Source organism: Ascaphus truei, chromosome 1 (genome assembly GCF_040206685.1).
Source record: "Ascaphus truei isolate aAscTru1 chromosome 1, aAscTru1.hap1, whole genome shotgun sequence".
Classification (NCBI taxonomy): Eukaryota; Metazoa; Chordata; class Amphibia; order Anura; family Ascaphidae; genus Ascaphus; species Ascaphus truei.
In genome coordinates, this window is record NC_134483.1 from 476172976 (window position 1) to 476188156 (window position 15181).

The 15181-nt window shown below is 44.7% G+C and overlaps 1 protein-coding gene across 10 annotated transcripts in view; it reads right to left on the reverse strand.

Moving 5' to 3' along the window:
• Nucleotides 1–15181, reverse strand: part of LOC142464211 (NEDD4-binding protein 2-like) — a 91303-nt gene that overhangs the window by 30339 nt on the left and 45783 nt on the right. For 4 of the 10 annotated variants that reach the window (XR_012787621.1, XM_075567613.1, XM_075567581.1 and 1 more), the window contains 2 exons: nt 12936–13141; nt 9886–9918 (listed from right to left, as the gene is read on the reverse strand). The exons of 1 other annotated variant lie outside the window; for it this stretch is intronic. Coding sequence is in view for 8 of the 9 variants with exons in the window: in XM_075567613.1 (XP_075423728.1) it covers nt 9886–9918; nt 12936–13141 (239 nt within the window). In the remaining variant the exon portion in view is untranslated. Of the gene's footprint in view, nt 1–9814; nt 9919–12465; nt 12714–12935; nt 13142–15181 lie in introns of those variants that run through there. 5 more of the 10 variants (XM_075567646.1, XM_075567654.1, XM_075567631.1 and 2 more) reach the window with 4 other exon arrangements.

The following is a 15181-nucleotide window of genomic DNA, read 5'->3' on the forward strand; positions in this document are numbered from 1 at the left end:
TCCCTCATCATGGTCCGGGACCGCCACCCAAGCTTTTCACATCCCCAAGAAAGCCTTTGTGTCCGCTCCTATCCTCGTCCACTCAGATCCCAAGCTTGCATTTACCCTGGAAATAGATGACTCAGACGTCGGTTCTGGTGCCATTTTGTCTCAAAGGAGTTCATCATTAGCAAGGTTACATCCGTGTGCTTTCTTCTCAAAAAAAATTTCTTCTTCAGAACAGAACTATGATGTGGGGAACAGGGAGCTCTTAGTTATCAAGTTGGCATTACAGGAGTGGAGGCATCTGTTAGAAGGCACAGAGAGTCCCATAACCATTCTTACTGACCATAAGAACCTCCTCTACTTGGAAGGGGCACGTCATCTGGGCTCCCGACAGGCCCGCTGGGCACTATTTGTCTCCCGGTTCAATTATATAAGTTCCTTCGTCCCGGGTTCCAAAAACCTGAAGGCAGATGCTCTGTCTCTGCAATTCCTGGAAGAAGTTAGGTCAGAGGAGCGGTTGGAGACAATAATCCCATCCAAATTTATTCTATCGGCAAATTCTTTTGATGTCATGGACAATATCCATTCTGGTCAGTCACAGGTTCCCAGGGGTCTTAAGGTTCCGGAGGGGCCTCAAGGTTCCGGAGGGGCGTCTCTTCACCGCACCACAAAATCGGAAAAAGGTCCTCGAGTGGTGCCACTCCTCCAAACTTGCGGGTCACCCTGGAACGCAGAGAACCAATGATCTCATTCAACGAACCTTCTGGTGGCCAGAGATGCTGAAGGATGTGGAGGAATTTGTCAAGGTATGTGGCACTTGTGCTCGCAACAAGGTATTTCGGGATAAACCAGCGGGTCTTCTTCATTCACTGCCAATTCCAGATCGGTCTTGGAATCACTTGTCGATGGATTTTATAGTAGATCTCCCAACCTCCATGGGGATGAATACCATCCTTGTCATTTTCGACCGCTTTTCTAAGCAGACTCATTTTGTCCCTTTGAGGGGTCTTCCGAATTCTTCCAGGCTTTCGGATGTCTTTGTTCAAGAGATCTTCCGTCTCCACGGGGTGCCACTAACCATCGTCTCTGACAGGGGCTCGCAATTCATTTCCAAATTTTGGCGTGCCTTTCCCAAAGATTGGGCATTTCATTACGGTTCTCTTCGGGATACCACTCACAAACCAACGGGCAGATGGAGAGCTAATCAAACTTTAGAGCAATACCTTCGCTGCTTCATAGCCAATACACAGGATGACTGGGTGGACCTTCTGCCGTGGGCCGAGTTTGCTCTCAATTCCTTACGTAATAATTCTACTCAGGAGTCTCCCTTTTTATAAATTATGGGTTCCATCCTTCACGTTACCCTCTGCCTCCCAACCCTCTGGAGTACCTGCAGTAGACAATCGTATCGTCCTTCTACAAAACTATTGGAAAAGGATCCAGGTGAACTTGAGAAAAGCGGCTGGGAAGCAGAAACTCCAGGCAGACCGCCATCGGCGCCAGGTCCAGGAATTCTCTCCAGGAGACAGGGTATGGCTATCCTCAAAGAACATACGTCTCATAAGACCACGCCCAAGTTGGCACCGAGATTCCTTGGTCCATATCCCGTGGTACAAATGATCAACCCGGTGGCCTACCGTCTGCGTCTTCCTCCCTCAATGAAAATCCCCTCAGTCATCCATGTCTCTCTGCTCAAACCTGCATTCCTGAGTCCTCGTTTTCCTGACCTCACCACACCACCTCCTCCCATTCTTGTACAGGGACAGCAGGGATACGAAGTATAGTCCATCCTGTACTCTAGGTCCTCCAGAGGAGGAGTACAGTACCTGGTTCACTGGAAGGGGTTCGGACCAGAAGAACACTCCTGGGTTCCCCACCGGCACCTCCATGCCCCCTGCCTCATTCAAGCATTCCATCAAAGGAATCCCTCCAAGCCATTTCATGGACGCCCCGGAGGTCGCCCCTGAAGGGGGGGTACTGTAACACCCGGGGAGTCACCCATCGGTGTGCTCCCCACTCACCGGCACCACCACGGGTCCCCCCGCTCCGTGCCTGTCAGCTTCCCTCCATGCTGCCCGACCGCCGCCGCACTAAGGTGCGCGCTCATGCAGGCAAGATCTAAATAGTCAAAAAACAAAAGAACAAGGCGCACAACGCACATAGTGTCATAAAGTTAAAAATGTGACTTTATGGTTAAAAGTAAATATATCTGCGTACATCAAGTGAGAATAAACAAGCAGTTGGTATATTGGTTTACCAAACCAGGAGATGACACTGTGCGACGCCCTCGGATGGATCTCGGCATGCAATGGGTCAGGAGACGTCTCATCTGTCCCTTACAGCGTCCTCCGATTAGGGGTAGTGTGGATATGTCCCTTGTAGAGAAAGCCCCACAGAACACAGCTCACAGGATGGTAAAATAGCCGCAGGAATCAGCGTCTGTGGATCACTTCACCGTTTGCCGCCACTCCTCGTTGTGCGTTCAGCGATGACGTCACGAGTCGCTCCGCAACTTCCGCGATGCTTCTCGTGGAACGCACAGCGTGCGTGTCAGTCCAATGGTACTTGGCAGCGGGGAGGGATACTGGGCAGGCGGCTTATGAACAGTGTCCAGAATCACACAAAGTGGGGGGAGAAGAGCATAGACACCTCTCTTCCAACGCGTTTCGTAACACTGGGTTTCTTCTTCAGGGAATGTTCCTGGGGTGTCGAGCCACCCCCAAGAAAGGCTGCAGACCCACGATTAGTGCAAGATCCACATTTAAGGTCCACAACATTGTTTGTTTAATCACGGTGCACTGTTCACTCGATATTTGTTGTCCACTAGTTATTAGCTGCGCACTATCACTTTTTTTTTTTAAGATCTAAATAGTGTCGGCTCTTGGCGCGTACCCGGCCACTTGCACGGAGGCGCGGCCACTGACACGGGAGCACGCTTCAGCCTCTTAAAGGCACAATGTCCCGGACGGCAGGCACGCGCAATCGAGCGCATGGACACTGCACTGCCCTAGCTCCACCCCAGGGAGCTCACCTGAACCTGTCTCCTATCACAGCCTCACTCATTCACACACCACCACATTGCTGTTCTGCAATTGGATCCTCTCCCCTACATATGCTTAGCTGTGCCACTGGCACTTCGGCTGAGCATAGAACCTGTTGCTGTTCTCATCACGTAGAGAAGTCCTGCAGGAGGTAAGCGGAGCACAGCAGAGCAAATGCAGGGGCTATACACCAGATATGAATAAAAATCCTTTATTGCATGATCGACATCATGGTGATGGACAAGTAAAATCACAAAGAATACCATATAGCTGAGCACGGTATTGGGGATTTTTCTCCTACTTTCCGCTGTTCTCATCACTCTCTGCCTCCCCAGTCTTGTCTTGTTTTTCAGTCCTGACCCTGTGTACCGAACTGGCTTCCTCCTCAACTACTCTGAACCTCTGGCATCCAACCTTGGATTACGGCAAATACGACTACTCCGAACCTCTGGCACCCGACCTTGGCTTACGGCAATACAACTACTCCGCTCTCTCTGCTCCGACCTTGGCTTACGGTAATACGACTACGTCCCTCTCTCTAACCACGGACTTGGCTAACAGTACCTTCTACTACCCGTACCTCTCCTGCCCCGGCCCGGATATCCAGACTATTCTACACTCAAGACGTGCCCTCGTGGCTGTGGGTGGCGTAATATCCATTTCCACCTCACCACCGTGGTCCCACCTAGTTTGTGGTGAGCACAGCGTACCTTTATATTTGGCGTGCATGCGGTATTCTGTGTGTCTGAGATATATGTCACACTTCTTAAAGCTGCAGTTCAAGCTGCCCTTTAAACATTTCTTCATTTTTGTCCATTCAATATGTGCATCAATACATTCTGCACACTGACTAGTGATTAGCTAAATTGCCGATCGATCCGTTCTCCTGTAATCGGCTCGGGGGTTCTTTAGATCACTATTAGAGCTGCAGAAGATTATCCAAGATGCAAAGTTCTGTGTGGAAGATCATGTGACCAGGCAGGAACCTGATACAATTGGTGCACTGCTAGAGAAAGGGCAAAAGGGGTGTGCCAGAACCGCAGAAGAGAAAGGGAATGTGACTTTGTAAATGATTGCTACAGAAACAAAAATGCTTGTTACATTAGAATACTTTAAAAATGTATTTACAAATTTTTTTTTTTTTAAATTCTATAAGTATTTTCTCTTAGTACAGAACTGATCAATTAAAAAAAAAACCACACATGTAGGATATTGCTTGAACTGCAGCTTTAATGCAAGAATGTTGTGTAGCCGGGTTCCCCTGGTGCCCCCTTACCTCTGCTCTGTTGCGGGGACCCCCGCGGCATGTCAGGGAGTTGCGGGGCGATCCCATCACCAGGGGCTCCCGGCGATATCCGCCACAAGGCATCGCCATTTTTTTCATATCCGCGCATGCACGGAGTGTCGTGCATGTGCAGAAGGTGTCCGGCGGCCATTACAGTGTTGGAGAACTGGCAGAAGAGGTGCTCCGTAGTGCTCAGCTGAGAGTAGCGGCGGCCATTACGAAGTCGCGCATGCGCGTTAAAGATAGCGCACGCGGCCCCAATTGGTAAGAGGTCCACAAGGGACTACAACTCCCAGCAGCCCCAGGGGCTGGAGCACAGGTAACTCACCGCAGCCAATAGAGTTGCTAGACCCCTGCTGACAGGATATAGATACTGCAGACAGGGACCATGCTAGTCAGTAGGAGCTGGGACACAGACAGGGGAGGGTGTGTCTGTGCAGAGAGGCAAGTAGCCTCTGCACTAGGCCAGAGACCTCCCCTTAGGCCCCAGCTAGGCCCCTATTCATATCAGATTGTGGCTGCTGTAGGGAAGGCCACTTTAGTTAGGGACCTTGCCCTTAGTAGTGTGTAAGTTCAGGGACACAGCTGCAGTGCTGCGCGGCCCTGACAAGTGTGGTCTGGGACAAGACCTAGACAGAGGATGAGACACGCACTCAATATCAATGGTAATAGAGGTGGGGTACTTAGCTGCCGGTGCGCTGGTCCTGGGGAGCTCCTGTAGTCCCAAATGTTCCAGTACAAAGAAGAAGAAGCAGGCACACGGTCTTACTCAAAATGAGGTTTAATATGCCATAAAGTCCAACGTTTCGGCAGTCAAATACTGAGGATTCGGCACTGGACGAAGATGAATCCTCGTTAAGTCGGCCGCACCGGGTGTTGGAGCACCCAGCAGGTATCATACACCAAGTGCACCAACCTCATCTCATCTTAGTGGGCAAAGCTGTTTCACACTTGGGTGGAAGGGGGACTTTTGGGGTTGGAGGAGATTTTAAACTAGGATGGAGGGGGGAGGGGAATGAAACAGATAATGAACTAAATGGAATAGATGAGGATACAAGGTGGTATGGAGGTAGAATGGGGGCAAGTGCAAGTTTGACAAGGAGTGAGACACCCATAGTTAATACAGATAATACTAGAAAACTTCTAAAGACTAAACAAAGGGGGCGCAGAAAGGAAGGAGCAGATAAGATAATAGTACAGGCTGAAAAAAACCTGAAATGCATGCTTCCTAATGCAAGAAGCCTGACAGATAAAATGAGGGAGCTTGAATTAATAACTGCAAGGGAGCAGTATGATATCATAGGCATTACTGAAACATGGTGGGATGAAACTCATGACTAGACAGTTAATTTAGAGGGTTATTCTCTTTTTCGGAAGGATCGAACAAATAGAAGGGGAGGTGGAGTATGTTTATATGTTAAACCGGATCTAAAACCTATTATAAGGGATGATGCCTATGAAGGGTATGATAAAATGTAGAGACTTTGTGGATAGAAATTAGCAGTGGAGGTAAAAGTATAAAGAAAATGTTTGTGGGAATATGCTATAAACCACCAAATATCTGAGAGATTGAGGAAGCTAAAATACTTTTGCAAATGGAGAAGGCATCAAAACTGGGTCATGTTTGCATAATGGGGGATTTTAATTATCCAGACATAGACTGGGGCAATGAGATTAGCGTTACAACAAAAGGGAACAGGTTTTTGGGGGTGCTTAAAGACAATTATATGACCCAAATTATTGAGGAACCAACCAGGAGAGGGGCAGTATTCTTTAAGTACCTTAATGACAAAAAAATGAGAAAAGAAAATATAGGACCCTTTCAGTGTGAGATGGGTAGGCAGATTATTGGAGATAAGGAAAAAGCTGAGGTATTAAACAAATTCTTTGCCTCTATGTTTACCAGGGAAGAATCAAGTTCAATAGTAGTGCCGCAGGAGGAAGCCACAACCTCCATATTAATGAACAATTGGTTAACTGAGGAAGAAGTTCATAAGCGACTTGAAAAAATTAAAGTTAATAAGGCACCTGGCCCCGATGGCATACATCCAAGAGTTCTCAAGGAGTAAAGCTTAGTAATAGCAAAACCATTATATGCAAGAACTCCATTTCCACAGGCTCAGTACCACAAGATTGGCGTAAAGCAGATGTGGTGCCTATATTTAAAAAGGGAGCTAGATCACAACCGGGAAATTACAGACCTGTAAGCCTGACTTCAATAGTAGGGAAACAACTTGAAGGTTTAATACGGGATAATATTAAGGAATACCTAATGGAAAATAAAATTATTAGTAATAGTCAGCATGGATTTATGAAGGATAGATCTTGCCAAACTAACCTTATTTGTTTCTTTGAGGAGGTAAGTAGGAATCTAGACCAGGATAATGCTGTTGATGTGGTCTACTTAGATTTTGCAAAGGCTTTTGATACAGTTTCACACAAGAGGTTGGTGTACAAAATAAAGAAAGTTGGACTCAGTAATAATATATGAAACTGGATTGAAAACTGGTTAAAGGACAGACAACAGAGGGTTGTCATAAATGGAACTTTTTCAGGTTGGGCTAAAGTCGTGAGTGGAGTACCTCAGGGATCGGTACTGGGACCCCTGCTTTTTAACTTGTTTATTAATGACCTTGAGGTTGGGATCGAGAGCAAAGTCTCCATCTTTGCTGATGATACTAAATTGTGTAAGGTAATAGAATCAGAGCAGGATGTAATTTCTCTTCAGAAGGACTTGGAGAGACTGGAAACGTGGGCAGGTAAATGGCAGATGAGGTTAAATACAGATAAATGTAAGGTTATGCATTTTGGATACAAGAATAAAAAGGCAACTTACAAATTAAATGGAGATATATTGGGGGAATCCTTGATGGAGAAGGATTTAGGAGTGCTTGTAGACAGCAGGCTTAGCAATAGTGCCCAATGTCATGCAGTAGCTGCAAAGGCAAACAAGATCTTATCTTGCATCAAACGGGCAATGGATGGAAGGGAAGTAAACATAATTATGCCCCTTTACAAAGCATTAGTAAGACCACACCTTGAATATGGAGTACAATTTTGGGCACCAATCCTAAGAAAAGACATTATGGAACTAGAGAGAGTGCAGAGAAGAGCCACCAAATTAATAAAGGGAATGGACATTCTAACTTATGAGGAGAGGCTAGCTAAATTAGATTTATTTACATTAGAAAAGAGGCGTCTAAGAGGGGATATGATAACTATATACAAATATATTTAGGGACAATACAAGGAGCTTTCAAAAGAACTATTCATCCCACGGGCAGTACAAAGGACTCGGGCCATCCCTTAAGGTTGGAGGAAAGGAAATTTCACCAACAACAAAGGAAAAGGTTCTTTACAGTCAGGGCAGTTAAAATGTGGAATTCATTACCCATGGAGACTGTGATGGCAGATACAATAGATTTGTTCAAAAAATGGTTGGACATCTTTTTAGATGGGAAAGGTATACAGGGATATACCAAATAAGTATACATGGGAAGGATGTTGATCCAGGGATTAATCCGATTGCCAATTCTTGGAGTCAGGAAGGAATTAATTTTTACCCTTAATGGGGTTTTTTGTTTGCCTTCCTCTGGATCAATAAGTATAGATATAGGATAAAGTATCTGTTGTCTAAATTTAGCATAGGTTGAACTTGATGGACGGAAGTCTTTTTTCAACCTCATCTACTATGTAACTTGGGACTCTTGATATATGGTGTGGGGTTACGGGCTATGAGGCCCAGTGTTACAGGGGTGATACTATGGTTGTTGATGTATTGTTATGTTCTTTATCTGCACATATAGTAAACTGTTTAACCATAACCTGGTGTATGTGGTTACTGTATGTGGGTTCTGTGTCAGGGGTCATTCTACACTCTAGAATCCTGCACAGGTGGAGGCGCTGTAAGTACATTCCAGGATACATCCCAGGTTCCCATCAGCTGATCCTGTGAGCCTGACAGGTATTTCCCGGTGCAGGACGCCGGCAAGGGAGAGTCTGTGAAGGGAGAAAATCCTACCCACCGGGTGATCGAGCCTACTGTGTAGGTGCCAGTACCCGCATCCTCACACACATCCGTCAAGTTTTACTCACATGTAAGTGAGCAGTTATTGTTTTATTTATTGTTTTATTTATTGTGTTTATTACATCTACTTATTCAGGCTGTGCTTGTCTGTTCCATTTTCTTGTTTCACTACAGCGTCAGCCGTTGTGATGTTCACTGAATATCATATGGACACTGTAAGTGTTAAGTGGTGAAGTTAGTGCACAAATAATAATAGGGAAACAGTAAGTGAATGTCCCTGGGAGATATTCCTCTCATTTCTGGACACATTTTCTTAGAAAGTATAATGCATAATTATATTATCGTCTTAAAAAGTGATTAGCAAAGATTCTGCTTTCCAGGGTTCACTAAATGGCTGCCTATCCGTTTCAATCCTTCAGTCAGTGTAACTCAGCAGCTACAATGTATTCTTATATTACTAAGGTAACATTATCTATTGTTACAATTTGCAGCTCAAATTGCTGGAAATAATGGTAAGAAATTATCACAAACAGGAAAGTGTTACAAAGATCTTGCATGGGGAGGTGGCTAAAACCTGCTATAGAAATCAAAGGATGCTCAGTATATTAAAACTTATTTGAAATGGCATTAAGAGTGGAATAATAAAATACAGTAAGTATTATCTAATAACTACAAAACTGATTTATTGAGGATAAACATACATGTAGGCTGTTGCATTGATTGCTCCTTCAAAACGTGCTTAAAACATGATAATCCTCTATAAAATATAGGTTACAAGAGAAAGGCTCATTGCAGAATTCATAAAAAGGTGTGCTAAGGTTTTACATAACGCTGAGAAAAGGGGAAACTGCATCTGTAACCCATTGAGTGCCTAATGACGTATCCTCATATGGGCCGGCACTTTAGAGGGTGAGATTACATCCTAGGCAGCCTGCCCAAGACCACGTGATCGCTGCATCAAACGTTGTGTCCAGAAGACAGGTGGCACTCAGGTGCTGCTAGTCTTCTGGTTTTAAAGGGTTAACTGTGCAATCCCAACCAAAATGAACGTTGAGCTAAACACAGTGACTTTGTACAAATGCTACACTAGTTCTGTTTTCCAAAAAAATATGAACATTCACTAACTTATAAATACTTGTTTTTACACGTCAGGGAGACCATACGGTAGCTATTTCCACTCCTATAATCCCACCTGTCTCATTCTCACACTTGGTTCTCCCTTCCAAGAAATAGCAGTAACATCAGACTGGAATTAAAGCTTTATTTGAAGCTACCTGCCATTTTGCTCTATCCCACATAGAAAGGTTCTACGAAGTTTAAGATAGGTCTGTTGTAATGTCGAGAATGCCCTTTCTATTTGCAGAGGATATTTCTTTTCTTATTTTAATGTTACTAATTACATAATTCTTCATAAAAAAATTGAAGATGCAAATAACTACAATTTTAAAAAAGCTACATGAAAATGTGGTCACTCACTTGTTTTCCTTAAAAATGTCCATAAGCAGTTTTTGTTCGATACATGGAAACATTTCAAAAAGCTGTTTTACCTTCAGTTTTGCAGCACAGTCTTTTCTCCTCTTCTGAAGTAGAAAAGACAAACATTTTTACCATGCAATCACCTTTTGTCACATTCTGCAATGCATGATCTATCTCCCATCTTTTAAAGTCTTTCTGATACGGAGGCCATGATTTAATATGCTGTGAAGCAACTCACAGGAGCTCAGCATATTGAGCAAGGGTCTGAATATGAGGAATTCTTACAGCTCACTCCCACTGACCAACATATGTAGGAAATCCAATACAATGTAAGCATTTGTTCAGGTACAGTAACACCTTCTCAATCAGTTTTCGTACTTGCTTATTTATACTTGGTTCATAACTTCAGATAGGACTAATAGTTCTGCAAATTGATGCTTTTGTTCAGCATACATGAGAGTCACAGACTGAATAGTTTCACAATAATGTGTCGTCTGAATGAAAAGGGAACAGTGAAAGCCATTGACAAATAAATAATAATTTTAAGACATTTAAATGGGACTGGGGTTAAGTGGCAGCCCCACTTGGCTCCCAAAAATATATGTTTAAAACAGTATAATAGGTAGAAATCAGCAATGCTCCATTATTTACTTATAAATCCTTCACCGTTTCAATCATGGGCACCAGAGAGTGACAATCACTGGGAGCCCCACGGATCAGGAGCTATTCTACCTCCAAATACTGCACCAGTGATGTCAGGAGCTCAAAATGACAATAGGTAGCAAACTGTTCACATGTCAATCAGTAGGGGGTCACTGTTCTGCTCAGACGCTGCCCGAGGGTCAATTTCGGTAATAAGCAAAAGGTCTCTTTATGATTGTGAAGGGGTTAACCAGGCTTTATAATAAAGGTCAAGCCTACTTAGTTAACCCTGACCCATGTGGTAGGGTCTTAGAGTGTCAGCTCTAGGTCCCAGATGTCGAAAATGTCTTACTGCAACTGTATACTGATTTTGCGACAATAAAGAATTATGTGATTTTTGCCTTTACTGGGATGCTGGGATCGGGAGATTTCTAGGCTGTAAGTTTCAGGGTGGGTTTGTCGGAGAAAGTCTTTAGAGAATGTGTCTATGTATCGGGGCTCCAGAGTTTTTGGATACCCCAAAAGTTGTATCCGGAGATTGAGTGATATCTTCGGATACAGCTAAGCACATTACTCCGCCAAACTCCGACTCTGAAAACGTTCTCACGACTCACCACCAGGGTCCTTGCTGCAGCATCTTCTAGACAAGGTAAATGAGTATGAAGGGATTAAAAGATATCTGCAGGTATACACGGAGTCCTTACTATAGCAGGGGCTCTCCAGTGTAGCAGAGGCACCAACATACATGCCCAGGTATCCTGAACCTAGTTTAGGGGTTCAGGGGCTGCTCAAGCTAGGTCCTAAAGCTGAGCAGGTTTTAAAGTGTCTAAAAGTTTTTAAAGTATTTTTCACATGTATGCCAGGAATGAGGCTAGTGAATGTAGGCAATATACAATCACTCCATCCCTGACACCAGGATAGGGACTCATAACTTTTAGCACGCAAAAAACAGTGCACAATATATTTTATTAAATGGGTATAGTTTAATGTGTATATATATTGATTGATAACCTGTATATGAACTGAGGGCTTTCTAAGTAATGGATTCCAGAAAACCCATCTGGCGACCAAGCTTGGTGCCTCTGTGTTTGTCCGGAGTCCTTACTTGAAAGGCTCAGGGATGCCAAGGTGTTAGAACAGGAGGGGCACTGCAGTTATACTTGAGTACCCACGTCCTGGCCTAACACAAGGCTGTCTGATGACCATTTGCCAAAATCCAGACTCTGTGGAGCCTGAGCAGAGGGTGGGCTCAGTATGCAAAGAGGCAGAGGGGCCAGGTTAGCTCATGCCCCCATGCTACCTGAGAAAAGGTGCCCGCCCTGCTTTACAATCCCGGCAAACCGGTGATTGGCTAGCAGGAGAATTCCCACGCTCTGATAGGCTGTTCAGGTTAGTGAAGGAAAGCCTGAATGCTTGAGAGCGCCTGAAGCCAATGAGGGACGCAGATTCCAAGAGCAAAACCAAAAGCGGCAAATTCAAAGATGCTCAGAACTGAATAGACGCGAGCCAGCTTCAAAGATTTTCAAGGCAGAAAAGTTTCTGAGTCCAGCTTTTTAGAACGCAGCGGTCGCAGCAGGCTTTGCATGCCGAAACAGTTCCAGAACTTTTGTGAGTAACTACCAGTCATTGGAAAGTGCTCTAAGAAGGTGATCTTAAGGAATTTCCTTCCGGAAATTGATTTATTTGTTAGCACCATTCCCAGTAAGTGTGTTAATCTTGAATTGTGTAACTTTGTCTGTATGTCTTATACGAGAAATAAATTACCATTTATTTTACCATCTTATTTTGCTCAATCAAATAATCCTGGTTATAAAAAGGTGTTGTAGAACCTGGTCTCCTGTGACATTGTTTCTTAGCTAATCAATTTTCCTGGAACCGGGGAGGAGGAGATATCTGCGGTTTGGGAGTCAAAGACCACTGCATTTCACTAGAAGATCCCTGGTTCAAACCTTCCCCACCACAACAGAGGTTATGGCTACAAACACATGTAATCATGACTAAAGCAAACATTTGGCTGTTTTGTTTCTTTATTAAGGAAAAAAAATTCCCAAAGGGAAAACATGACAACATGGAGTAGCTAAAGATAATCAAATGTTTCATCTTACCCTATTTGCAAACAGTTAAATGTAGAAAAAGAAATTAAACATACTTATAGGGGCTCTATTAGGGACTGTTCATATACTGGCAAACATTTGAAACTTCTTTCAGGCAAAGATACGAGAAAGGTCTTAACCTCATGCTGCCGAGAGAACTTTTACTAGAGAGAAAGAAGAAAATATGCCTTTTCAGCCGATTGGCTCATCTCTGATAAATAATAGGAAAACCCAGAAACAAGCCATAATTCGTTATTAGTCTATTAAAATCAGAAAGTACCTAAAAAAAACAAAAACCTAATGTGTGTAGGAGACACATTGAAGAAACATTATATGAACCATATCAACAAGATATGCAATTTATTAGTAAGACTGCATGTCCATACCAGATTTTCTCGCTCCTGTAATGCAATTTCTTCTGACATTATTTGACGCAATGGCACTTTCCTAGTTGGTGTATTCCATTGATCCATGAATAGTAACATGTCTGATGCTCCTTGAGATTGGTCCAGGGCTCCAATACTTCCCGCTAGTTTAGACTCCTCACTCTGAATCATATTATCCAGTTGCACGTGTTCATGGGATGAGCTGTCTGCAACAGAATCCAATTCCTCAAACTGTAAGTACAATATGTTTTATCCTTTTCGCTAAAAGATTTACTATTCAATGTTGTCAACGTTTCCTTCTCTGGCGTCTCATCCTCTTCACTCCCCTCTTTCTGTCAGGGTCCTACAAGGCTCTAACCTTGGCCTTCTGCTCTTACGCTACACCTCCTTTCTTGGTGAATACAATCTTTTGGCTTTCAGTATCAGTTCTATGCTCATGACACCCAAATCTACCTCTCCATTGTCTCATGTCACCAATTATCTCTGCAATCTCGTCCAGAATGTCCCACCATTACCTGAAGCTTAACATATCCAAATTCAGAACTAATACTTTTCCCACCTTCCAGTGCCACCCGAAACCCAAACTCTCCCTCACTGTCCATAATACCACAATTTCAACACCCCACATTCAGTCCATCACTAAGTCCTTGTAAGGCCGCCGCCTCTCCTACCTCCCACGGCGTCCCGTCATGGCTCCCCACTGCTCACCTCTCCCGCCGCTGAGGCGCACAGGATCCGGCCCCGCATCTCCTCCCCATCCCTCCGCCCGGCTGCACGCGCATCCCCCTGCAGAGCGTGCGCGCCGCCGGGGAAGACCACCCACGCGCCGGTGCCCGTCGGCCGCCTACTAACAGCTGCTCCACTATCCCACCTCCGCCGGGTGTTACACGCGCACGTTCGCGTGTATGGCCACCCATGTGGTTTCAAATTACCTGCAGTCTCTCACACCTGTCCTGCATCCAGCCTCAGCCAACCAGCGCTCTACCAGCGTCTGACCTCACTGCTGGTAGTTCCCAATTGGCTCCTGTCTGTATATAGTGCAATCAGCCCTAAGCTGATTGCTGAGCATAGTCAGTCTTTGGTTGTGCTTGCTAAAATCTACTTCGCAGTCTGTTCCTATCTTCGTGTACTAGACCCTGTTCTGTATCCGGACTCCTGACGTCTGACACCCTTGAACCCTGGCTCGCTTATCGGACTTCTACCTTCTCCTCTCCTCGACCCCTGGAATTGGACTTTGACTACTCTTGACCTCTCCAACCCAGATTCTGACAAGTACCTCTACGATCCGACACTCTCCTGCCCTGACCCAGGATATCCACAACTACTCTGCTTACCGGACCCGCCCACACGGCTGTAGGGCGGTGGTTTACCTATATCCCCACCTCAGCCTTGCGGTCCAGTCCGGTTTGTGGTGAGCACCCGTGACCTTCCCGTGACAGTCCTGCCATCTCAACCTCCAAAATATTGCCAGGATATGTCCTTTTCTCACTCATGATGCAACTGAAATATTAATTCACTCCCTCATCATGTCCCGCCCTGACTACTGCAACCTTCTCCTAATTGACATTCCCCTGATCCGCCTGTCCCAAATCCAAACCATTCAAAATGTCGCTGCCAGATTCTTCTACCTCACTCACTGCTCCACTATGCAAATCCCAGCAGTGGCTTCCCATGTCTTTTAGAATCAAATTTATATCCCTAGTTCTGACATGCAAAGCTCTCAATGATGCTCCACACTTGCATGGCAGCCCTCGTCCCCAAATCTATCCCTAAATGCCCCCTACTGTATGTTTTTTCCCATGACATCTGCCTTATTAACTTCTCTCACTCCTGCATAACAGACTTTGCTCATGCTGGCCTCTCTGGAATCCACTACCACACACCATCAGACTCTGCCCCAGCATTCAGACATTTAACCCACCCCCCACACCCCACACCCTACCCCTAGCTTTCATTGTGGTGGCATGGGCAAAAATATCTGCCCCATAACAAAAAATGTCTGCGGGGTCAGGCCTCAATCCTGCGGCCAATAGAAATCCACAACACTTCTATTAATGACCATGTTAGCAGTCTTCTAAAATAAACTGCAAAACAATAAAACAATTCTTGGTGAGAACCTGGGAGTCCCCATTTACATACTGTATTTCTTAATTATACACGAATTAACAGGTGTCATGATATATAAACTTACTACCATGAGCTCCATGAAGTCCATTTGTACATTTTGGCATCTTGAAACAAAAAGC